Here is a 27195-nt window from a genome sequence, read left to right as displayed (position 1 = left end):
AATTGTGGATGATGTGTTTTCGGAGTCAAGCTTGACCCCTGGCTCCTTACCTCCAGCTCCCAGTAAGCCTGACAGATATTATAGGGAACCTGACTCGCATACATTTTTATTTAGAAACTCTACTGCTGATCCTGAAGCTATTTCACAGGGTCCAAAGGGAGTTAAGGCCTCAACAGTAAAAAATCCTACCCCCTCTGACAGAGATTCAAGGGCACTGGACAGATGGGGAAAAAATGTTTATACATCTGCAACCTTGGCAGTCAGGGCCTTAAACTGTCAATTTCATATGCTTAAGTACCAACAACATGTTATGGGATTGCTGAAACAGAAAATGATGTTGATTTCAGAATGTGCAGAAAATAAAGGATTGCAGGCATTATTGCCTGCAGCTGAACAAGTTGGAAAGCATACTTTGCAATGTGGTTTTGATTCCTTAGATGCCTCCTGCAGGGCCGCAGTTACTGAATCTGTGATTAGGAGGCATGCGTGGTTAAAAGAACAAAATTTGCCTGATCATGTTAAAGCTAAATTGCTAGATGCACCTTTACAGCATGAATCTCTGTTTGGTATTAAGGCAGAAGAGGTTTTAAAGAAAATGGAAGACAAAGCTAAGTCTATGCAAACTGTTAAAGACTTTTTACAAGTGCAGCCACCAAGATTCAGTAGACACTGGCCTACAAAAAATTGGTCATTTCCTGTGTCAGACAGAGCTCAAAGGGTCAAATCTAGATGCCCTAAGGGTTCCAGATACCAGACGCATGATTCATACAGGTCAAAGCAATGGGGCGCTTCCACCTCCAAATCTGGAGGAGATAAAGCGCAAACCTACAGAAAGCAATCCCAATGACTTCCCTCTGCCTAAACCAAGCACTTATCTTTTGGCAGCACCCATAGGGGGAAGAATTAGCACTTTTTGCTCAAAATTGGCAGTTAATAACCCAGGACAAGTGGGTTCTAAACATTGTATCACAGGGATAAAGATTCCATTTCCACACTCTGCCAATGGCAAATGGTTGGCCAGATCTGCCAAAAACTCAATGGGCAGAGGCACAGAAAAAGGTTACGTCCCTCATGGATATGGGGGCCATTCAGACAGTACCAGAACAGGAAAAAGGACAAGGTTTTTACTCAAGACTGTTTTCGGTACCCAGAAAGGACAAGGCCTGGCAGCCAATACTGGATTTATCGATTTTGAATACATACCTAGGCATTCCAAAATTCAAAATGCTAACTTTGCAGCAGCTTCTGCCCATGCTGGGCAAGAATGCTTGGCTGGTGACTTTAGACCTAAAAGAGGCATACCTACCTGTCCCAACAAGACAATTGTGCAGAGGATACCTCAGATTCAAGGCTGGCTTAATGCATTACCAATTCTATGCACTGCCCTTTGGCTTATCTACTGCGCCCAGGGTCTTTACAAAGTGCCTGGCACCAGTAATTGCATTTTGCAGACAAAGAAGTATACAAATATATCCTTACTTGGACGACTGTCTCATTCAAGCAGAGAACAAGGACACTCTTCAACATCTGGCGTTTGTGAAAAGGTTTCTAACATGCCTAGGATACACAATAAATGAAAAGAAATCACAACTGGTACCCTCTCAAAAGATAACATTCCTAGGTGCAAGCTTGAATACAACTGTCCAGATGGCTTACCTCACGCCAGACAAGCAAAGGCAACTGACTACTTACTTCAAACTGATGGCAACAAAAACCCAGTCTTCTGCAAGACAAATTCTGAAGGCTCTGGGCTTCATGGCATCCTGCATCCTACTGATTCCATATGCAAGACTGCATATGAGGAAACTTCAATGGTACCTAAAAAGTTTATGGAGTCAACATTCTCACAGTCTGGAAACAATGATTCCTCTCTTTCCGTGCCTGCAACAGGAGTTTCTATGGTGGGCAAAGGCATATCACCAAAACATGGGATGGCCGTTCACTCTACCCCCTGCCAGCCAAACCTTAAAACAGGTGCATCAGATTATGCCTGGGGGGCCCACATGGCAGGAAGATGCATTCAGAGCATATGGACACCAAAACAAATGCATCTGCATATCAACCAGAAAGAGATGCTAGCTGTTCAAAATGCCCTAACAGCCTTCAAGGACTTACTTCATCCAGGACAACTACTGATAAAGACGGACAGCACCACAGTCATGTGGTATATAAACAAGCAAGGGGTCACACACTCATACCCTCTTTGCAGATTAACCATGGCACTGTGGGACACAGCTTTGACCTACCAAATACATCTTCAAGCTCAATTCCTGTCAGGAAAACAAAACACTCTGGCAGACGATTTAAGCAGAAACCTTATGGATCCTCACGAGTGGAAACTAAATCCAGAAGTCTTCAGCATGATAACAGAGAAATGGGGGAGCCCAGACATAGATCTATTTGCCTCCCCTCAAAATTATCAATTGAAAAGATTCTGCACAAGGACTTATCATAGATAAGCATGGAAAGTGGTCGCCCTATCCTTCAGTTGGAAAAACCTATCAGTTTATGCCTTTCCTCCTCTGCCTCTTCTTTCTCCCCAAGGTCCTCCTAAAAGTCAGACAAGAGAAGCCAAAGATGATATTAATTGCCCCAGACTGGCTCCGCCGATACTGGTTCCCAATCCTAAGGAACTTGTCTCAATACCCAGCTTGGACCTTGCCTCAAAGACCACAACTAGTGTCCCAGCAAAACAACCAGATCCTACACAATCAACTACAGACTATGAACCTGGCAGCATGGCTAATCATGTAGTCATACAAACAACACCTCTCAGTAAAGCTGTGATGGATGTCATTTTGGAAGCCAGAAGGCCTAGTAATAGAAAATCTTATGCTGACAAATGGAAGAGATTCTGTGCTTGGAATCAAGCATAAGGAACTGATACAGCAGGAACCAAATATTCCTCAGATATTGCAATACTTAACTGAGAAGCTTGACAAAGGCCTATCTTTCTCATCAATTAAAATCCATGCCTCTGCCATTTCAGCTCATTACAATACAGAGCCACCAATCTTTTCTCATCCTTTACTAAAACAGTATCTTAGAGGAGCCAAAAATGTAAGGCCTCCTAGAAGATCACCATTGCCTGCATGGGACCTCAATTATGTGTTATAAAAGCTCACCCCTGCCTCCATTTGAACCAGCTGCTACCGCTGATATAAAGTTCTTATCATGGAAAACAGCTCTGCTACAAGCAATTACTTCAGCAAGAAGAGTTTCAGAGCTACAGGCCCTCATGGCTGTAAAGCCTTTTATCATATTTTACCCAGACAGAGTGTCTCTGAGGACAAATCCTACTTTTATGCCTAAGGTGGTTTCCAGTGTGACTGTTAACCAAACAATTCACCTGCCAACCTTTTATCCAAATCCGCAGAACAAGGGTGAGAGAATTATGCATTCCTTGGACGTACACAGACAGCTAAGATTCTACTTGAGCAGGACTAAAGCTCTAAGAAAAACTGAGCAATTACCTTGGTAATCCCCTTACCAACCAAAGACATTCTAGAGGCTGCTACTTGGAGTTCTGTTCACACCTTTACAAAGCATTATCATTTGCCTCTCTACTCTAAATCCAGGGCAGGCTTTGCCACTGCAGTTCTGCAGGGCCTTATAGCCGCTCCTAATGCTATTTAGCTCCAGCCTTCCAACCATAGCTTTGGGATTCTACCCAAATGTAATGACTGCAACAGTGAAACACGAAATACATAGTACAGTTGTGTACACTTACATAAATGTAGATGTTTGAGTGTATTCACTGTTGCAGTCCAGGTTACCCTCCCGCCATCCCCCTTTCATTCTGGAGTTTATCTTTCCTTCTCTATCTTCTACAACCTATGTGGTGTATTTGCTTGTAGATGAAGGTAAAGTTTATATTGATGCATGTATATATATATATATATATATATATATATATATATATATATATATATATATATATATATATATATATAGATAGATATATATATATATATATATATATATATATATATATATATTTTTTTTTTTTTTTGCTTCCTTTTTGGGGGCACCTGACATCGGGGGCAAGAAAAACTAAATAAAATGGCATTGGCTGCATGTTTTATACCCCTGACGACCAGACGTCATGGAAGAGGAGACAGCAACCGACGCAGGACCCAAGACTTTGGAATTCAGGCCGACTGAGGGCAACCTGCCAGCAGATTAACCAAATGTAATGACTGCAACAGTGAATACACTCGAACATCTACATTTATGGTAAGTGTACACAGCTGTACTTTTCTCATTCATTAACACCCCCATAGACTAAACACAACTTGCCACACTGATACCTATAACTAACTAATGGTGAAGAGACCAATGCATTCTAATCTTGAATGATATGTATAACTATTAATCCCCTGTATTCTCTTTGTGAACTTCCACCGAATTCCTTCAAGTGTAATTAATTACATTTATTATACGTTCTAAACAAAACATTATATTTTAAAATAGGGTATACATATGCTATAAACACTTTTTTATCAAATCCATATTGTTTGAAACAGAATTCTTAACAATTAATCCAATAATTCTAATTAATTTAACTTTAATGATGTGAGCACAAGATCAAAATTTAAGATTATTACAGACAAGAATACCTACACATCCAGATTTGATGTCATCTGCGTATTTAGCCAGCCAGTGAGAAGAAGATTTAGGAATCAGAAGGAGGACAATGTTAAAGAATAAAGGTCCTAGAACTGAGCCCTGTGGATCTCCTCTAAACACCTGTTCCCACTTGAAGTTATAGCTATTAATTCATACTAATTCAGTTCTCCCACTAAGCCAGTTAGACGCCCATAGAATAATATAGGGATTAATCAATTTTTTATACAGTGCCTCTGTCATTATATCATGTGGCACACTTTCAAAAGCCTTAGATAAAGCTAGATAAGCCACAACTAGAGAAAGTTGCAGGTCAAGTACTTGTGAAATTGGCTCATAAAAATTGATCAAGTTTGTAAAAGTTGATCTCTTCTATCTAAAACCATGTTGTGATGTATCCATTTAACAACCCTTTAAATCATTATTGAAAACTGTTGACAAACATCTTTCAAAATTCTTACCAGTCAGTGAAGTCAAACTGACTGGCCTATAATTGGAAATATTTTCCACTGAAAATCCTTTGTGAATAGGTATGACATCAGCATGTTTCCAAGTAGGGGGAACTTAACCATGTAGCAGCATTTTATTAAAGGTGATGTAATAATTGCTGAAATATATTTACTACAATAGACCCAAAAACATCCTGGTAAGTTATCTGGACCTATATCACCATCATGTTTTATGCAACACAAAGTCTTGCGCACTGTGTCCAAACTAAAAATTGTTCTGTCATGACCATCTATGCTGTTCAAGTCATAATGATCTGTCTTTCTAATAATCGCACTTGCTGAAAAGTGCTTCTTAAATGTCACATCCAGTTGTACTCCTTCATGTAGTACCGCACTATCCAGTGCAACAGGGCTGACTTTTTCTGCCTTCTTTAGATTGATTCACGTAAGAGTAACATTTCTTGAATGAAACATAAGACAATAGATTGTTTTCGTACTTGCATTTGTCAGCTCTTAAAGCAGATTTCAGTCTTTTATTAACTACATTATTAGCTGGTTCGACGGTGTCAGTCTTTTACCTTTCCATAATCGAAATATCTTCTTTTTCTTTTTCAACAATTTAGTGTGTGCAGTGTTCCACCAGGGAGGAGAGTGTTATGACTCTAGTAATAGATGTCCTACACATGTTAAGGTGTTTACAGCATGTATGCTCACAAGACTCCCAATTACTAAAAATGCCATCAGAATTTATCCTTGGTAAATCAAGTGAGTTAATTTGATGAACTGTACTCAAGTCAGAAAGTTTTGACTTGTCAGATATTATCTTTGACTGGTGTTTTGAATGAGAACCCATCAATACAGTAAATTAAAATGCAATTAGATCTGAATTACACAATGGGCGCAATTGTTTTATACTGATTGTCTTATTTGAGATATCTGTAAGCAATGTACCTAGCATACTATTCATATTAGCAGGAAAATTAATAAGCTGTGTTAAATTAATAAAACATAAGTCTAAAAATTCTTTTTCCAAGCAGTCACAAACTTCCCTTCACTCCAGTCAATTTATATTGGAAAAATTAAAAAAAAGTTTGCACCCTCCACTTCCTGGTGCTTATACATTCCAACTCTAAGATCGCACAACAGCAAGTTAGACAGATAGATAGATAGACAGACAGACAGATAGAAATCAGAGATTGTAGCTGTTGTACTCAGGACCCCTTACCTCATGATAAGACTGGACATTAAAATGCTGATTAACCTCAGTTTCTGTTTTTATGCAGTGCATAGCTGCATTTCTGATATTTCCTTAAGATTCTTGCAAATGTTATAGGTGTCTGAGCAAAAGAAGCAGTTTTCCCAACTGAAATCTGCGTACCATGATTTTGAAAGATAGTGAGTGTGAGAATTACCCAGAAAACAAGCCAGGGTGATATTAATAATCTTTGTCAGTAAAGGAGATTATTCTGATAACTTTAGGTCATCTATATCAGAGACCATACATGAGGTCCGTAGAATGTGGAGAGTAAACAGTAATGGGAGAACAAATATCTGGAACTTTCAGTTCATCAAAGTTAGTAGATGGCTCATTCACAGAAATATCTTCCTGTACTTCAGAGAAGGGGAGAAGGATCTGTATATCAATTTCATGACTTGACTAGCAAACTAGTTGCATCATAAGTTATGGCTGTTGCGGTTATTACCTGAACCTATTAAATATGTATAAAGTGTCAAGAACTGAAATGAAATTCTGAGCTGAGATAACGTTTCTCATTATATCGCACACTAATAGTGTTGGAATAATGTCAGTGTCTTTCTTTTTTTTCAAAGGAGGTTGCATCAGCAGTTCGAAAGCTATAAGGAACAGATCAGGAAAATTGGCGAAGATGCTCGACGTTATCAAGGAGAACACAAAGATGATGCGCCGACATGTGGAATTTGTCACAAAACAAAATTTGCTGATGGCTGTGGTCATATATGCTCTTATTGTACAACAAAGTTTTGTGCACGATGTGGAGGCCGTGTCTCACTGCGTTCAAACAATGTAAGTAAAATGCCTATCTGTACATTTAAGTGATATATTTTTAAGGCATTTGTTCTCACAACAGACAAGCGAAAATAACTTTCCTTAAGTCACCTCAGGTAAACAAATTTCACTGATTAATGTATTTGTATATATTTATCTGTCTGTTGGCCATGTTGTCCCACTTGGCTGAATTAATTTTGGTTAGGGTCCCAGGGATTAGGAAGATTACATATAATAAATACAATGACATTGTGATACCATTAGTACAAATCAATTATTTTTTTGGACTTGATAGGCAACAACCCTCATTTTTAAAACATATTAAAGTAATGTATTAATAGTATGTCATTATGCATATTGGTAAAATACCAGCAGGTTTTTTAACATAATTTGAAATGACTCAAAGATTTAGAAACATCAAATTCTGTGCGCTGAAATGCTGCACATAATTCGCAAGTGTTGTGAGTCTGTGCATAGAAAAAGTATGTTGATGGGTGTTGCTCCATTCTGTGAGAAAATGTGTACATGTAAAATAATCTGTAATGATTATTCATGCAGAACACCATTACAGAGACTTAGTATGTCTTGTGAATTGAACTGTATGGTTTACATGGGAACAGAAAGAGGTGAGTGCAAACTAATGCTCCGCCCACCCTGTGGGAAATATGAATGTCATGTACTGCCTACTAAACTGTAGGCTATGACTGCAGAATACATGTTAATCTGCATATGCACTAAAGTCTGTCAAGTGTAATGGCTGTATGTTCCTATGCCATTTGTGCAACACTGCTTTGTACATTTCCAGTTTGTCATCATAACTGCCATGTGAGAACATCCTATTCAACATTCACAATACCAAGTTCCACACATCTTAAAACAGACAATGTTTATCTGTTCTAAGTACTAGAAAAGCATGTCAGCTATGCAGTTCATTTATAGTATTAAATGTCCTGTAGACAGCCTAGCTCCAAAATGTGGCATATGCAGTACTGCAGACAGAGAACCTTGCAATGTAGATCACCTGATGATAAAGCACCTTATGAATGTCAGACTGTAACATACTTTCAACATCTCCAGCCTGCAGTAAATTTTGGGCTGAGAGAAGATTTACATTTACAATAACATACTTTAAAGACACATAAATGTTTTATCATTATCATGTTACACAAATTGACACCAGTTGCAATTTTATACCCACAACTTTTTAAGCACACTACAGAAGTATCATTCAAACTAGACAGTGTAATCTGTGAAGGGCATTAGGCCACAGATAATATCACATGTGCACGCTTGATGTCTGCACTCAAAATTGTAACAACATTTTGGTACATATCAGTAAATCATGATGTCTTTGAATTTATTAGGTTGATCAGTAAATAACACAGAAACTAGGGTTCCTGAGGTATTTAAACAAAGTGAACCCTTTAACAGAAATATGTATCACGTGACATGAAGCTTTCTGAAGATACCTCATTAGGATTAAAATTTAAAAGCAAGATACACCATATATAAAAGTACTGCTGTAATTATAAAATGTATTTGTATCTATGAGGTACTTTATATTGATAATTCAAAATGAACCTTAGTCCTACATAAAGAATGTCATGTCTGCTTACATCAAAAAATGTGACATTCTGAACACTCTCAAAGGACATTTTAATAAATGTAATCTTTCAACCATCAACATCATGATATCGTTCTCAAACTATCCATGCAGATGACTAGTTTATTTATTAGCCTTCCATACCTGGAGAATTCAACAGGACTGTTCATACTGGATATGTTATCTTCCCTTCAGGAGAGGGTTTGCCTTGCTATAACTTTCCCTGGACATGTGACTTGAGGAGTTTCTAATTTCAGTACTTGACTGTCACAGTTCTGATAGTTTCTATTTTTTTCTACAGGACCAGTTTTTACATTCCGGTTGCCCATCTTTGTGGAACGCTGACGTTTATGTTATTTATCATAAAAAATGTCTATACTTTCTCTTATACAACTTTCTGTTTTCCCCACAGACAAACTAGACTCTTGGTTCAGCTGCCAACAACTTCAGCTTCAGGCTGTGGACGTTTCTAAGGCTTTTGTATTCTTACCTAATGCTTGACCTGTAATCTGGTTACTTCTGCAGTGTCTATCTTAGTAGTATTTTGTGTCTGTTGATTTCTGTTTAGCATTCATTAATAGAACTGAAATAGATAATTTAGTTTTCTTACCTGTGCCCATTCATACCTTGAGCTGATGACAGACTAACTCCCTGCAGTGGAATATTCCTATATTCCAGTATTGTACAGTGGCAATCTCCATAGCCTATGCTTCAGCTCTTTCTCATGAGATTTTTCATTGCTTGAATAATTATTTCCATGTGTCCATTTGAATATGGATTGTGCAGACTGGATATTATACCTTTCAATACCCACTTAGGCCAAATATTCTGAATTTTTTCCTTTTGTATTATGGACTTTGACAGATACGACAACATCAGATTTCTAATCTTGGTTATGTAGACTTTAATATAGTAAATCACACTTGACTATTTCAAGGAATCTAAAATAATAACCTGCCAATATGACCTACATGGCCTCATTAAGTTGAAACTCTTTAGTGTGCAATTGATTCTATGGGTGAAGACGGTCTTCACTTCTAGGATACCTGTGGTCTGTTCCATTTAACACATCGTCTTGGTTGTTGTTATGAGATACACTGCATTTGACACAGCTCTGTACAATTTGTTTTATTTGACTCAACATTCCTGGTCAACACATTGTGTCTTTTGCACTTTCTATGCAGTTTATATTTCTTGATGTGATTTGTGTGTCATTACAATCACGTGTTTCCTCATTTGATTAAGAATTTTTTTTTTCATATTTAGACATTATACCATGAAAACTTAATTTTTTTCATTTTAATTTTCCTTCATTGTAAATTACTTTGCTGGGGCTGCCCTTTCAGTATTAAAGTCTGGCAGCAGCTGCATTTCTAAAACATGGCATAAAGATTAAGGTCTTCAGTTCATAGCACAAGGTACAGGGTTTGAGTCTCAATTTAGGTTATCGGTTAGGTTTAAAATGGCCCTTCAAGGCAGTTGGCGTAGCATTCCCTTTTGAAGCTATGACTAATTTATGGGAATGGGGTGGTATAATAATTAAGGTCTTCACCTTATAGACACACGGTACAGAATTTAATTCTGACATTAGGTTATTGGCTAGGCATAAAATGGCTCATCAAGGTAGTTAGCCTGGTATTCACCTATAATCTGCATCAGTACATCTCTGGAATTCTTTAATTTTTCTTTTGCCACTGGTATTTGCAAAATTACCCAAAGAATATTTAACTGTTCTCTTTAATCTTCATGTTTCTCTGGTAAATATGCTTTGCTTGTTGACTCAACATGTTTCATCTTCTCTCTCTTCTGGGAATGTTGTTATTTTAAGACATCGATTGATTGCTTGGTTAGTTAGTTAATTGATATTTAAAAGTATTTCAAAAGGTCTTCCTTGATATTCAGATGGCTATCTGAATGTTCTCATGAAGGCTTAGTGCCGAAGTGTTAGGAATAAAGTTTGGCTAAGATTTCAGCTTTCAGTGTGGATTTTTATTCTACTCTGTATGTCTGCTGTGTGTAATTCCTTGCATGTACTATATTTCCATTAGAAATCATAGTCTCAGACCAGCCTTGTACAAGGACTCGTTGAATACACTTTACATTTATATTTTCTGTTTTCACATGAAGTTCTTTGCCATAGACATAATAATGCAATTTCCCACATCCATACGGTATATCTAATAGTTTCATTTCTATGTAATAAAACGAAAAAGAAAACCCGGAACCTTCTTAGTGACACAATGAGCCGTTTATTAATTACTGAGTGCTTTCATATTAAAATATTCAACAAGACTTCATCAGAGTAACGAATCAATGTGCAAAAGACAAAGTTTAAAAACACTCTCCCACCCAGTAACGAACAATTATTCATGAAAACATTATGATGTCATGCATAATTTCACCTAAGACAATCATGATACAAAAAATAAAAATAAAATTAAAGTGAAATGGTTCAATTATAACTTTGAATAAACATCAGACATAAATATTAACTCTAAACTACAAACAAACACAGTGCATGTTATTGATAAACCATAATTATATGCATGCTGCTCTAAACTTTAAAACACTGTTCAAAGAAGTGACATTATTAAGACCCAGAGCCACTGTAGCATTAAGCCTGAGTTGCCAGCTTAACTCTCATAATTCTAGTAAAGTATCAGTGTCCCCACATAGGGGAGAAATATCAATCCTATATATAACAACAAAAGGAATTTTCTTAAATGAAGGGTGATATAGCAACCAGCTACTTCACCTCTACCATTTTTAGGAAGGGAACGTTTTCGAATTCTTACCTCCATTTCAATAGTTGCCACCCTTAACACCAAAAAAAATCGGTGGTTAAGGGACAAATGGTAAGACTATTTCACCTTATTTCTGAGGATGAGATATTTTTTGAGATTGAAATATAGTTAAGAAAAGCCTCTAATTGGAAAACCCCAGGCCCAGATGCAGTACCTAACTTTGGCTAAAAGTATTAATATCTTTACTCAAAGATTTAGCCATGAGTAAGAACTATTTATATGCACACCCCAGACAGACACCAACCTGGCTAACAAAAGAAAAAACAATGCTCCTACTTAAGTGAACCTGCAAGCTACCCTAAAAATTATAGACCAATAACTTGCCTTGCAACGACGTATAAACTACACACTGGAACTGATGGTGACAGAGTTTATAGTCTTTTAGAAGAAAACTCAATCATGGCAATAGAACAGCAGCGTAATAAAAGAAAATCATATGGAAAAAAGGATCATTTGTTGTTAAATAAAGTCATAGTGGAGAACTGTAAAAAGGGGAAGAAATCATGTATGGTATGAATTAACTGCAAAAAAAGCATTTGATAGTATCCCACATTCATGGATAAAAGAGTGCTTAAAAAGATACACCCTATACTAATCGACTACATTACAGTGACCATGAAACAGTGGCAGACCACTTTGCAATTAAGCCATGATAAAGGACAAATTATTATCCCAAGGACAAAAATTCAAAGGGGGATATTCCAGGGTGACATTCTGTCACCGTTGCTATTCTGCCTTGCTCTTAACCCATTAAGCTGTCTACTTAACAGCTTAGCCATGGCTATAATTTGGCTCCTAGAAAACAAAGTCTAAAGACTTCTCATCTTCTCTTTGTTAATGATTTAAAACTGTATAGCTCATCAGATGAGGAACTGAAAGCATAGCTGCAGGTTGTCAAAACTTTTTCAGATGATATTAGAATGTCATTTGGTCTTGATAAATGTGCAAAAGCAACATTTAAAGCAGGAAAAGTGCAGCACCAGGAAAACATCATTTTGGGACAAGAATGTGATATAAAAGAACTTGAGCAAGAGGGAGTGTATAAATACTTCGGAATTGATTAAGGATCATCAATAAAACATGAAGAAATGTGAATAAAACTCAGTAAGAAATACTTCAGAAGACTTAAATTAATCCTGAAAACAGCATTGACATCTAGGAACAAAATCCAAGCTATAATGCTCTTCCTGTCCTAACTTTCAGTTTTGGAGTGACTGACTGGCCCCAAAACGTGTTGGATAGATTAGATATTAAAACAAGAAGGATGCTTCATGCTCACCAAATGATCTATAAAAATCAGTACATACCAAGATCATATATTCCCTGTTCTGAAGGAGGGATGGGCCTCCTTGAAATTGATTACATGTATAGATCTGCAACCGTGGGACTCCACACATATCTGCTGACATCACAAGACCCAGTCGTAGTGAAAGTGTTGAAACATGAGGAGAATAAATCTAAGATGACTTCTCCACTTAACATAGCAGAGGCATATCTGCATCAAGCAGGAATGGAAATCAAACTAGAAGTAGATAAAAATCAGGCAGCAACTGAATGTGCCAAAAAAGAAAGAATATAAGGTGAAGGACCAGATGAAAAAGCAAGAAATTTGGCAAATGCATAAATAGAGTTGCAAGTATAGAAAACTTCTGGAAAAACCTCATGTTGATCAGGAATTAATGCAGGAATTAACACAGGAATGGTTAATGAGAGGTGAATTCAAACCAAGAGATGAAAGGTTAATATTGGCAGCCCAAGATGGTGGGCTACGTACACGCTTGTTTATAAAGTCCATTGAACATGTGGGAGAAACAGACAAATGTAGGTTTTGTAAAACTGAATTGGAAAGAGTCGCGCACTTTGTTGCTGGTTGTGACTTACTAATGTCAGAAGGACTGTATAATGAAAGGCATAATAATGTGACAAGACTGTTGCACTGGGGATTGTGCAAACGTTATTGAATTTAAGTGGGTAAAAAACACTGGAAACAGGCCCACAAAGCATTGTAGAAAATGATGAAGTCTACATCACATGTGATCATCCATTACTAACAGTTCAAAAGACAGATGATAGAAATACAGATATAGTGGTCCAAGAAAAGAAGACAAAAATAGCATTGATGATTGAAATCGCCACACCCAGTGACTACAGTGTCCTGCATACAGAGAAACACAGAGTTATAAAATATCAAGATTTGCAAGCAGAAACAAGAGCAATGTGGAAGAAAGATACCCAGATATTTCCAATAGTAGTAGGAACAATGGGTCTTATAAAAAAAAGAGTCTACAATCATATTTAGATATGTTACCAATACACGTAACTCCATACGAACTGCAGAAGGAGTCATTACTGGGCACGTTGCGGGTATTGCAAAGAGCACTTTTGGATTACATCAAAGAGTGAAACAATACTAATTTCATGGACTTTAATCGTACTTTGACTTAGGAATGGGGTCCATTCCCATCATGGTATTAGAAACCTAAAAGAAATGGAGAAATTAAAAAAAGGGAGAAATAACAATCCTGTCTGTGACAAAAAAGGAAATTTCTTTAATGAAGGGCAGTATAGCAACCAGCTGCTTCACGTCTACCATTTTTAGGAAGGGAACGTTTTTGAATTCTTACCTCCATTTTGATAGTTGCCACCCTTAACACACACACAAAAAAAAAAAATCAGTGGTTAGGGAGAAATGGTAAGACTATTTTGCCCTATGTCTGAAATGAGATATTTTTTGGTGAGTTGCACTTTCTCATCTGTCTGATTTTAGAGAGGGGATACCCTAAGCAATTTTTAAGCAATTCTTGTGTAAATTGCAAAAGGAAGTGGTTACACATAAAAGTGGTCAATTTGCACCTAGTATGAGGGGAGGTAGACTCCACGAGAGTAAGCTGAATGTTGTTTACCCTTTGGAACATGGATTTAAGGGTAATTTTGACCGTTCCAAACCCCAGTTTATTATTCCCTTTGGTGCCAACACTAATTTGTATACTAATATTGGTAAATCATTTTGGAATGTGGTTTTTACTGAGGAGATAAAAAAGTATATTGGAGCAGCCCCGGTGGTAGTTTTTTCTAAGGACAGAAATGTTGAGTCTTTCCTTGAATCAGCTTTTAGTTGGATGCAATTTACCCACAGTAGAAAGCTGAAATGTGGTATCTGAAGTATGTGTAGATACACTCTTGAAGGGCCTTTTATAGCGGTATATGACTATTAAAGGGCATTGGATTGCCCAGGGAAGTGTAACTGTAACACACTTATGTAGTGTATTTAGCAAGCTGTGGATCTTGCAGTTTATATGTGGGGAAAATAACCAGAAAGCTGATGGCTAGGATTAGGGAACATTATTATGACATTAAGAAAAAGAAGTCTTCTAATACTCTTTATACATTCTGCCCTTTGCCCTTTATTTAAGATAATTCCTTTTTTTGTCATAGATAGGACTGTTATTTCTCCCTTTTTTAATTTCTCCAAATCTTTTGGGTTTCTAATACCATGACAGGAATGGACCCCATTCCTAAGTCAAAGTATGATTAAAGTTCATGAAATTAGTATTGTTTCAATCTTTGATGTCAGCCAAAAATGTTCTTCGAAGCACCCGCAATGTGGCCAGTAATGATTCCTTCTGCAATTCACACAGAGTTACGTGTATTGGTAACATCTCTAAATATGATTGTAGACTGCTCTTTATAAGACCCATTGCTCCTACTACTATTGGAACTATCTGGGTATCTTTTTTCCACATTGCTCTCGTGTATGTGGGGACACTGATACTTTACTAGAATTACGACAGTTAAGGTGGCAGCTCAGACTTAATCCTACAGTACTCCATGTCTTAATTATGTCACTTCTTTGAATAGTGTTTTACAGTTTAGAGCAGCATGCATATAATTATGGTTTATCAGCAACATGTACTATACTTGTTTGTAGTTAATTAATTCTAGTTTTATTTTTTTGTATCATGATTGCCTTAGGTGCAATTATTCATGGCATCATAATGTTTTTGTGAATAATGGGTTTTTATTGGGTCGGGGAGTGTTTTTAACCTTTGTCCTTTGCCCTTTGATTCACTACTCTGATGAAGTCTTGTTGAATATTTTAAGATGAAAGTACTCAGTATTTAATAAATGGCTCGTTGTATCACTAAGACGGTTTTGTTTTTTCTTTTTTGTTTCATTAGTACCATTTAGTGTGTGTTTTAGTCATTTTGTTGTAAGCATATGTGTTTTTTTTCCATAAATAAACACTCTAAGTCCATATGTAGCTACTGCCTTCCATTGTCAGGTCATCTGTCCAGTTTCTACTTCTGTCACAACTAGGTTATTTATATCATAGTATTATAATATTGGTGATTCTGTAACTAATTTGAACATTTCAAAATATTTTTCCAGTTTATAGCTCCAATTCTAAGTTATGTCTTCTACTGACAGCTTTCTTAGAGACATACACATCTCAGATTTATTTGATATATAATTTGCAAACTACTATATTGCTCCTAAAAGCTGCTTACTGATTGTTTGCTTTTTTTAGCCTTGGCATTTGCTCAGTTACTCTGACTTTTCTGTATCGAGTTTTACTCCTTCACGCATTGGACTGTCCCCATGTATTCCAGTCCTGTCCCTCTTCTTTGACCTTTGCTGCTATATAACGGTCTTTATGTTCTTTTGATGATCTCAGCAGCTACATTGTTCACTTACTGTGCTCTTTTCATGTCTGATACTACATTAGCAGATTATGAGTTTATGTTTATAGTACCATTTCAACTTACAGTTGCCTGTGCAGCAGTTCTCCAGAATATCTCTGGGTCTGAAAAACAGATGTCCAAAGAGTCAATACTTTCCTAATGTGCATTAAATGTATTAATGCATTAAATGAAGTTGAATCGTCACAAACTTTCATTTGCATATAATAATGAAAATAATTTAGAGTTTGGCATTCCTGAGAATACTTAAACTGTATGCAATGGGTAATGCTCTTTTCATTAATTTAATAAAATCAAGTGTACCCATACAAACACAAGTCAGGCCTTACTTAATAATTGTGACTATAGTGTCCAGCCATTCTGTTGGCCGCTATAGTGTCTTGTTTCTTAATGGCAGCTACACATTCCATTCACTTTGTCTCCTGCTGCACTGTACCTTTGTGATGTACTGGTATTTTATCTAGAATATTTGTTACTGCATTCATTTTTATGTGATTTTCTCCTGGCAATTTGTTGCATTCGCAAAACTATGATTGCAGTTCTGTCTCTCTCTTCCTGAAAACATCTACAACATTTGCTACTGACCTGCGAAGCAATCCCCTGATGTTGACTTGGGGTATAAAATACATAGGCAAAGATTTCCATGAAAAAATCCTAAACTTTCTGAGCTTTGTTGCATACATGGGAGTTCTACAGATTGTTTCATGATGTTCTACTATTCTCTTTACCCACTTTTTAACTTCCTTCAAATGATTATTATAGTTACCATGAAAAATTTTATATGTGCTTCTAATTATCCCTTTTTAACAGAATCTGATGTTCTAGATTCAGCCAAAAACTGTACTGAGGCTGACCTTTTTCTTAGAACTCTCATGTGCATTTCTCTTTGTGTATATCCTGTTATCAGTCCCTGATAAGAGAGGCAATCTTAAACCTGAAACCCGCAGTCCAAACTCTAAGTTAGCCTCATATTGCAGTACTGAATTTTCCTCTTGAATTTTTACTCCTAGTACCTTGGTTCCTTTGCTAATTCTCTTTAACAAATTCCAGCTCTAGTTTGCCTATTTTCCATACTTCTACTTACAACCATTCTTCTTGTTAAAGTCTCCTTTCTCCATTCTGACACTGGCTAAGTTTTTAGAATATGTAATTTTCTGTGGAGTTATTATTCTTCTCCTTAATGATTTGGATCCAAAATCCTTTTCTCTCCTTAGCTCTCAAACTTTCCTGTTTCATAATTATTTTTTTTCACTTTGATTTATAATCTTATTCTTGAACTATGCATATGAGCCTGCATATCTTTAAACACTCCATCAAATCAGTTAACCTTAACTTAACTTGCTTTATGGGGGAATTAAATATCCCTCTTAATTGTTGCCCTTTTCCCGACCAGTATAAATTCATAATCATATTCATCCAAATATTTTACCTCTTGTTGATATCACATGCCTGGCATATGTAAATATACATGTAATTAATATATATTTGATTAAAAAACTAAAACAATGTTCGTCACATGTCTTATTGTCCATATCCATAAACAACAGCTTCCAGTTTATTAAGTTCTGTATTATCCTCTACTTATTCTCTTCCCCATATCCTTAGCTGCTATAAAATATTTATATTATTCTATATACCTAAATATTTCATTTTAATATGTCTCTATATGTATGGGTTTTACTTAACTAAGTCTTTTGTGGATGCGTAGCTTACTGCTATAGTTTTTTGTTTTATGTTCATTTATTTTTTGTCCCCCTTGTCAAATACAAAATAATATAATTTGCAAATAAAGCTAACTCTTCTTGATTACCATAATGGTTATATTCCTGAAGATGCTAATGTTTTCTTTTGTTTAATAGCTCTAAATATAAAAGCAAATGACAGAGGAGAAGGTGGACATCCCTGACAGGTTGAAGCACCATTTGCTAGAGAGGAGGTCCCCTCCTTAATTCTTGCTTCCAGTCCTTCATAGTTTCTTCTTACTAACCAAATTATGATGATAATATATTTATCTAAATGCTACAGTTCAGGAAAAAAAGAATCCTTTGCAGTTTTTTTTTGTATTTGTATGTCAAAGGCTTTTTGCCCCATGCCTACTCTGTGATTAGAATGTATTGGTTTCACTGAACCCCAAACTTTCAAAGTATCTTTGGTCAACATTATACTTTTCCTGTACCTAGTTTTACTTATGAGTGTCACCATTTTCAGTCTTCAGTATAGTGACCCTTTTTTACTTAAATACCACCAATCAGAACTGTTTGTTGGCACTGTTCATTTTTACATTTCTGCACAAAAACATGCACCCTCTTGTGAACTCACTTGTTTTCCCTTTTTATGTAGTTTTAAAAATGTCCTTTCTGATACATATTCTACCAGATTTATTAACTGCAAGACAAAGCTTTGTTTCATGCTGTTAGCAACTAGTAAGTAAGATATGAATTTTGAATGCATAATATTTTCTGTCATCTCCACTTTTGTTACATTGTATTGTCACATAACTGTGCCATTTTCATACATTGGTTTTCCAAAACATTCCCTCTTTATTTCTCATGTATGACTTCTTTTCTGACTTACATTTTATCTTATGAACAAATATTCCTCAGCTAATTCTGTTCATTGTTTAGTAACAATTTTGTTTGCTTGCATATTCATGGCATTTGATAAGAGGAGGTTAGTTTGGGGGTAATATGTATAAAAGAAAAATACACATAATGGTACTGAGAAAAATTATCTTTATTGAGTAGTAACTACTGACGAGCAGTCTGATTTTTGTAGTAGATATATCCCAATTAAACTATCTTGTAAAACTTATCAGTTTGTTTTTAACTCCTGAGAACAACACTGTTACTAATAATTCTTAGTCAGCCATAGACATTGTGGAGACCAGTTTGGACCATTATGGTGGGATTCCTACTGCCCCCCCCCCTGCACCTACTGGCCTCCTGTACTTAGGGTTATTTCAACTAAGGGGTCATTAATATATGTAAGATTACATCAACTTAGATATCAGGAATATATGTTGTTATTGTGTATCAGAAACGATATTTTATTAGTTTATATTTTGCAATAAAGCAAATATATTAAAACAGAAGTAAGCTATCTACTTATTTTGGTAAGCTAAGCACTCTACACACATGTAGTCATCTTAGAAGCACAAACCAACATGGTAAAAGAGAACCGTGCAAATTCACTTAATAAAAACAGAATCCAAAACCACCATGAACAGCTGAAATAAGGACACAAGTAATTTTATCACTTTTGTTCTTTTACATATAGAACTTCATCAGAATAAAATAGCACACACTTCACAAGCATTTAAATATATTACTTCATGACATCACTAAAAATTAATCAAAAAAATCAATTAATTAAAACTTCCATTAACACATTAATGTAAAGAAACACTTCTCAACAAAAACATTGTGTTAGTCTAAACATACGTATTTATATCTCAACAAACTTTTGATGGAAATAGTCTCACTTAAGTCAGGAAAAATGTCTCCATGTAACACTTGCCACTTGACTTCTAAAACCTCAAGTAAATTATTGAATTGTTCAACAAACAAATTAGAATCAACCTTCTGAATGACCAGGCAATAAAATTAATGAAATCAAATACAGTTAATACAGTCTCGCTAGAGCATTATTAACATCTTTGCTTAGAAAGTTGCTACAGATAACACTAAGTGGACCGTGCTACTCTGAAGTAAGCTCATATGAAACCCGGTCAAATCTTTTAACTCATCAACGTTTCCAGCTCTTATTTCCATACCTAATATCCTCAGATGTTGGGAAGTCTGGGTCAGATGAGTCTGTTAGCATAGGCTTGTTGTTAGTGGGGTCAAAAAAATGCATGAACATGTTTGAAACTTATCTTACACAGTCCCAGCAAGAGTATCCTCCTATGAGATTATGATCATCTCCTGCACCTGTTCTGACTTGTTGGAGGTCCTTACTGTATAAATTCCTATATCTTGTTGCAGTCAGTATATTTCCATCAAACCACATGAAACTGTTTAACTAACTCAAATTGCTCAACAGCAGCAGTACCAGTAACTTTAGTCCTCACCACAGAAGCACCATTGTTTACATACCACTCCAGTTATAATTATTTCTTAACATTTATTTTTTAATTAATTATTTATTAAACTGAATATATGGACAAATGCTTGCTGATAATTTCCAGCATTATCCCAGTCCACAAAAGCAATAGTAAAGATTATTTGCAGGGATGATAGCCACTAAGCAACATGTTTTGGCAGGTGGGTGGAAATTAGAATTCCTAAAGGAAACCCACACAGATGTAGGCAGAACATGCAAAAACACACAGTTTGCTTAGCTTTCTTTAATACATTAACTCCAAACCCAAACCCAAACCCAATCCAGCTCAATCATTATTTTACTTTAAGATTAGACTTGTCCTCCCCCTGCCATTTTGCAAGTGACTCCGAATGAATGGCACTCCTGCAGTACATTTGTAGGCGAAACTGTTTCTATTACTTTTTCCACTAGCATTTTTATATGTCTTTGTTTCCCAACACTCAAGAAATGCATACTTTTTGTTTTTCTTCTTTGGGATTATTTTGTCTCTGTTGTGACTAAACAAATGTTTCACTACCACATCATCGAAATGCTAACAGTATGTCAGACGTTTTAGTGACTGGAAGTTACTTCACATAATCGCATCTGCTCATTTGTTTTGCTCACTATTGTTTGTTTTAATACTTGCATAGGTTGACTATTCTGCAGTTATTTTTTTATAATTTTATTCATTAACAACCTTACATCACATGTCAGGAAGACAACCAAAAAAAAAACATAATAGTTCTATCAATCTTCCATTTAAACCTGGTCTTATTACCTTTTAGGCAGTGACTGGAGTGCTACATGTGTAATCTTACCACAGTTTTAGGTTGAAAACCCTGCTGAGCACTCAGCAACAATAACTGACTACTCTGAAGTTGCTAATCTCTTGAGACATACAAATGACATGTATGTGTATAATTAAAACTACTAGACTAGCCAGTACTGCAATGAATGACAGGAACTGTAGTTTGATCCACAAACAAGACCAAGACTACAGATAGGAAATGTGATGTACTTTGCCATAGTGTCACTCAAGCAAATCTTGTGAGCCATATAAGGCATAACAACCTTGTTATAGCTTGGTGTAGGAGCTTCCTGTAAGAAATCGTATTGGGCCATATAAGGCTCAGTTAGCCTAAAGCTGGCCCTATATATGCGTGTATGTATATATATATATATATATATATATATATATATATATATATATATATATATATATATATAGGTCTACCTGACAACGCCGAAAGCTGACAACACCGACGATGAGAACACAGACACCAGAAGATCAAAAACTGAGATGACCGACGGATGCAAACCCCGATGCTGAGAACACCAACATGTGAAAAGGCTGTGTAAGTATGCGGTAGTGACAGACGTTAGGGTGAGGGTGCGAGTAAGGTAAGTGTGCGATATTGACGGGCTCTAGGGATAGGGGTGGGTTAAGTGAGTTAGGGTTAGGACGCGGGTTAGGTGAGTGTGCGATAGTGACAGTCTTTAGGGTTAGGGGCGGGTTAAGTGAGTTAGGGTTAGGGAGCGGGTTAGGTGAGTGTGCAATAGTGACAGTCTTTAGGGTTAGGGGCGGGTTAAGTGAGTTAGGGTTAGGGCACGGGTTAGTTGAGTGTGCGATAGTGACAGTCTTTAGGGTTAGGAGCGGGTTAAGTGAGTTAGGGTTAGGGCGCGGGTTAGGTGAGTGTGCGATAGTGACAGTCTTTAGGGTTAGGGGCGGGTTAAGTGAGTTAGGGTTAGGGCACGGGTTAGTTGAGTGTGCGATAGTGACAGTCTTTAGGTTTGGGGCGGGTTAAGTGAGTTAGGGTTAGGGCGCAGGTTAGGTGAGTGTGCGATAGTGACAGTCTTTAGGGTTAGGGGCGGGTTAAGTGAGTTAGGGTTAGGGTGTGGGTTAGGTGAGTATGCGATACTGACAGTCTTTAGGGTTAGGGGCGGGTTAAGTGAGTTAGGGTTAGGGCGTGGGTTAGGGGAGTGTGCGATAGTGACAGTCTTTAGGGTTAGGGGAGGATTAAGTGAGTTAGGGTTAGGGCGCGGGTTAGGTGAGTGTGCGATAGTGACAGTCTTTAGGGTTAGAGGCGGGTTAAGTGAGTTAGGGTTAGGGCGCAGGTTAGGTGAGTGTGCGATAGTGACAGTCTTTAGGGTTAGGGGCGGGTTAAGTGAGTTAGGGTTAGGGTGTGGGTTAGGTGAGTATGCGATAGTGACAGTCTTTAGGGTTAGGGGCGGGTTAAGTGAGTTAGGGTTAGGGCGCGGGTTAGGTGAGTGTGCGATAGTGACAGTCTTTAGGGTTAGGGGCGGGTTAAGTGAGTTAGGGTTAGGGCGCGGGTTAGGTGAGTGTGCGATAGTGATGGACCTTAGGTTTAGGGTTTGGGTTAAGGTTATAGATAGTTGTGTATGTAAGGTTTAGTGTCGGTTTGTAAGGATTTTGGTGTGCTTGTGTTGTGTGTGTGCTTTTTGGACAGGGGATTTGTTTTGTTTGTTGATTGTCGGGATTGTGGTGTGTCGGGCATGTGAGGTTTCTTGTTTGTGAACTTTCGGTTATGTGGTGTCAGTGATTTCGTTGTCGGTGTTGTAGTGCGTCGGTGTTGTCAGGCAGACCCATATATATATATATATATATATATATATATATATATATATAGATATATATATATATATAGATATATAGATATATATATATATATATATATATATATATTTATAGGCATACATACACACACACATATATATATGGCTCTAGCGAGCCAAGTCGAATAATTGTTTTGTAAACACACTAACATCGACACATTAAAGTCAAAAAGGTTAATGCAGACATGCTTCTCAGCATGATCCAAGCAGGGAAGTTGGATCAAACAAACTAAAAGTCTTTTTGTGTAGGGGCCATATCCGTCTGCAGCCAGGTTCTATATTAGAAGCTCGAAGGTGTACTTACCCGAATACGTAAATGCCAACACGTCTTCATTGAACTGCAAAAACAGTGATCATTCCGAAGCGCGAAATCTAAAATGTCAAATCGTCATAGTTGGCCCTTCTGCGGTATAGCGCTGTAAGGTAAGTTTGCAATAGTTACGGACCTTAGGGTTAGGGTGCGGGTTAAGGTAAGTGCATAGATGGTAGTGTATGTGAGATTTAGTGTAGGGTTAGAAGAAGGGTTTTGTTAAGTGTATGTGTGTGCATTATTTAGTTTGTTTGAGTATAGCTTCTTAAGGTAAGTGTGCGATAGTTATGGACCTTAGGGTTAGGGTGCGGGTTAAGGTAAGTGTATGTATGGTGGTATTTGCAAGATTTAGTGTAGGGTTAGAAGTAGGGTTTAGTTTAGGGTTAGAAGTAGGGTTGTGGTTACTGTATGTATGTGGTTTATTTAGTTTGTTTGGGTAGGTAGTATGTAGCGGGTGGTGGGGTGGGACAACTATGACAGTTCGAGTATTTGAATTTCACAGTTTAGGGCATTCGGTGTATTCGCGGTTCATGGAATATGTGTTGGTGTTTTCGTATTCGATGACTAGGGCTTTCGCGATTTTAATATAGACCCCTGCAGCCCTCTGTGTGGGTTGTGTGCCGTCATACCCCAAACTAATTATATATAAAAACTACAAGATCAAACAATGCCTGGGTTAAGGGCAGATTCCCAAACTTAGGGAAATAATAATCTCACACAACTGCTGATCATCTAATTTGTTGACAAATTATGTTGAAAAAACATAGATCAACTAAACCACAACTCAACCAATAGCACTATTTTGTATACATATATATATATATATATATATATATATATATATATATATATATATATTATACATGTGTGTGTGTAATATAAATATATATACATATATATATATATATCTATATGTATATATATATATATAAATATATATATGTATATATATATATATATATATATATATATAAAATATGTATATATATATATATATATATATATATAAATTTATATATGTATATGTATGTGTATATGTATATTTTTATATATATATATATATATATATATATATATATATATGATTTTATATATATATATATATATATATATATATATATATATATATGTAAAATAAACACCGTGCACTAGAATAATCTTAATTACATAAATTCAGACTTCTTTTAGGCATAGTAATTAATACTGAGCTAGTAGAAAGGAAATAAAAACTCAGACACTGAATAGATGATTAAGCTTTCGGTCTTATTCAGGTGGAAGAGCTTAAGAGCGAAAGCTTAATCATCTATTCAGTGTCTGAGTTTTTATTTCCTTTCTACTAGCTCAATATATATATGTGTGTGTGTGTGTGTGTGTGTGTGTGTGTGTGTGTGTGTATGGGTGTACTTGATATGGTCGACATTTCAGAATGTCGGAAACCATATGGCCGAGAGCATATGATCGACATTCAAAATGTCGACCCTATAAAAAAAACAAAAGAAAAAACAAAATCTTACCTTCTTGCTGCAAGCAGGGGGGCTACACCCTCCTGCACCCCCGTGGGGGTCTCAGCCCCCCCCCAATCCCACCGGACCTTAAATATACCAACTCCGAGATCTCGCTAAAGTGTGGAAGATGGAAATCTTTCCATTCCACACTGTTTGGAGATGCCGGTTCCGCATGGTCGATATTTCGAATGTTGATCATATGGTCTCGGCCATATGGTCTTCAACATTCTGAAATGTCGACCATGTGAAGGGGACCCATATATAGATATATATATATATATATATATATATATATATATATATATATATATATATATATATATATGTGTGTGTGTGTGTGTGTGTGTGTGAGTGTGTGTGTGTCTACTACTAAACTTCAAAGTTTGAAAACTTCGAATTTCGTATGGTTAAGATCATAAGATCAAAGTTTTGAAACTTTAAAATATAAATAAAAAAATATAAAAACAAAAGTCTTTTTTTTTTAATTTTTGTGTAGGGCAAGCCATGCTGCACCCCCCCCCCCCACACCCTGCTAATTAAATATACAAACTCTGTGATCTCACTACAGTGAGGAAAATGGTAAGTATATAATTTTGCGCTGTACAGTGATCTCCATTAAATGGTTCAAAGTTTCAAAACTTCGAACTTGTGGTCTCCACCATAAAATATTTGAAGTTTTGAAACTTTGAAATTTAGAAATAGTCTCATCTGTATCTTTATCTATATCAGTATCAATATCTATCTATCTATCTATATATATATATATATATATATATATATATATATATATATATATATATATACACACACACACATGCAAATATACACACATATATATATATATATATATATATATATATATATATATATATATATATATTATATATATATATGTGTGTAATATATATTGATAGATATAGATAGCTGAAATTGATTTGGTCAGGGCATCCACTTATTATGTGCCACAATTTTTAGTAAATTTCATCCATGGTTGCATTGGCCAAAGTATAAGTGGTCGAAATGCATCAGTTTGAATGTTATATAATTTCAGGAGTTATCCATTTTCTCTGTGATGGAGGGGGTGCAAATCTCCCCACATAAAAAGAAATTTCTGGTTGGTTTAGGTTATTGCAAATGTAACATATTTGTTTAATTTTTGATCACCTTATTTTCTTGTTTTTTTTGGGGGGGGGTTGTTTAGATTAAAGAGACTGTCGATGAGGTTTCACAACATCATTTTGTCGATGACAGTTCATCGGTGATGTAAATTAATGTAATCATATATAAACTGTGTATAGAAATATAAAAAATGTGCACACGTGTGTGTGTGTGTGTGTGTGTGAGTGCGTGTGTGTGTGTGTGCGTGTGTGTGCGTGTGTGTGTGTGTGTGTGTATGTGTGTGTGCGTGTGTGTGCGTGTGTGTGTGTGTGTGTGTGTGTATGTGTGTGTGTGTTTGCATGCAGAAATGTGATTTCTGTATTGAAAATGTGCAAACACTTGTTAAATAATATAACAGAGGTTTTTCGGGTGCAACAGTATTTTTGGGCCATTGTAGATGTGATGAATTATGTACCAGCACACCTTATTCAATGGATTACAAAGCAGCAGCTGTTTTAAGGGCCAATGGACCACAAACAGTGGTATGCACTATTCTTTCTCTTTTTATGCTTGATATATAATATGTTTAAATTTAAAGACGGATATGCCTTACGGAAGAGTGATACAGCACTGAGGTGCCATATTCCCCATCATATATCGACTTGTGTCTTTTTTGAGAGGCATGCTATTTTTGGAGCATATCTTTTTAGTGATTTTAGTGTACTGTATACACATAGTAATGATTTATTGTTTTTGTCGTAGTCCATTTTCACATTTATTTTAATTATTTAAACTCTAGTGACTGAGATATTCAGGTTAAGTGACTGTTCATGAGACACGTGAGGATTATTTACATGTGAGCCTTAAAGATGAGCCTAGGCAGTTCATTTGCAACCAGGTGTTTAGGAAGCATATAGCCACTGACATACTCTGTGTTTCTAGTACTGGTCTATATAATTTGGAGGGCTCTGCCATATGGAGAGTTTATGCGTGTTAAATGTAGCACTGCAAATCCGGGTCCAGTATGTTACAACTGGAGACAATTATAGAATGTCTTAAGCAAAAAAGTCATGATTCCATGATTCCAAGATGCTTGTGACAGATTAAGGCAGATATGGTCTTCAGATGGGAGGATAGATACACTAAGTGAAGTATTTGTGGTCAATTAAAGGAACATAAAAATGACCAGAGCACTACACTTCATTTTCAGATGGGATACAGAATGTCACTAAAGGTAACTGGTATATTCTCCAGCCAGATAATGTCATCAGACACCTGTTATCCAAGTTGTCTGCATTTTCTTTTAGAAGGGTCACAAAAACTGGGAAAACCATTGCCTGTAAAGCAGTTCTGAGAC

At 36.3% G+C, this 27195-nt stretch overlaps 1 protein-coding gene across 20 annotated transcripts in view; it reads left to right on the top strand.

The window, feature by feature from the left end:
* LOC122806573 (regulating synaptic membrane exocytosis protein 1-like) overlaps positions 1–27195 on the top strand; it is a 3343889-nt gene that overhangs the window by 1088025 nt on the left and 2228669 nt on the right. For all 20 annotated transcript variants that reach the window (XM_044077123.1, XM_044077214.1, XM_044077165.1 and 17 more), the window contains exon 2: positions 6906–7119. In XM_044077123.1, the coding sequence (XP_043933058.1) occupies positions 6906–7119 (214 nt within the window). The remainder of the gene's footprint in view (positions 1–6905; positions 7120–27195) is intronic.

This window comes from Protopterus annectens, chromosome 1.part1 (assembly GCF_019279795.1).
Source record: "Protopterus annectens isolate FY-2018-M chromosome 1.part1, PAN1.0, whole genome shotgun sequence".
In the NCBI taxonomy this organism is placed as follows: Eukaryota; Metazoa; Chordata; order Ceratodontiformes; family Protopteridae; genus Protopterus; species Protopterus annectens.
Note: the sequence above shows the minus strand (reverse complement) of the source record. Positions and strands in the feature narration are given on the sequence as shown.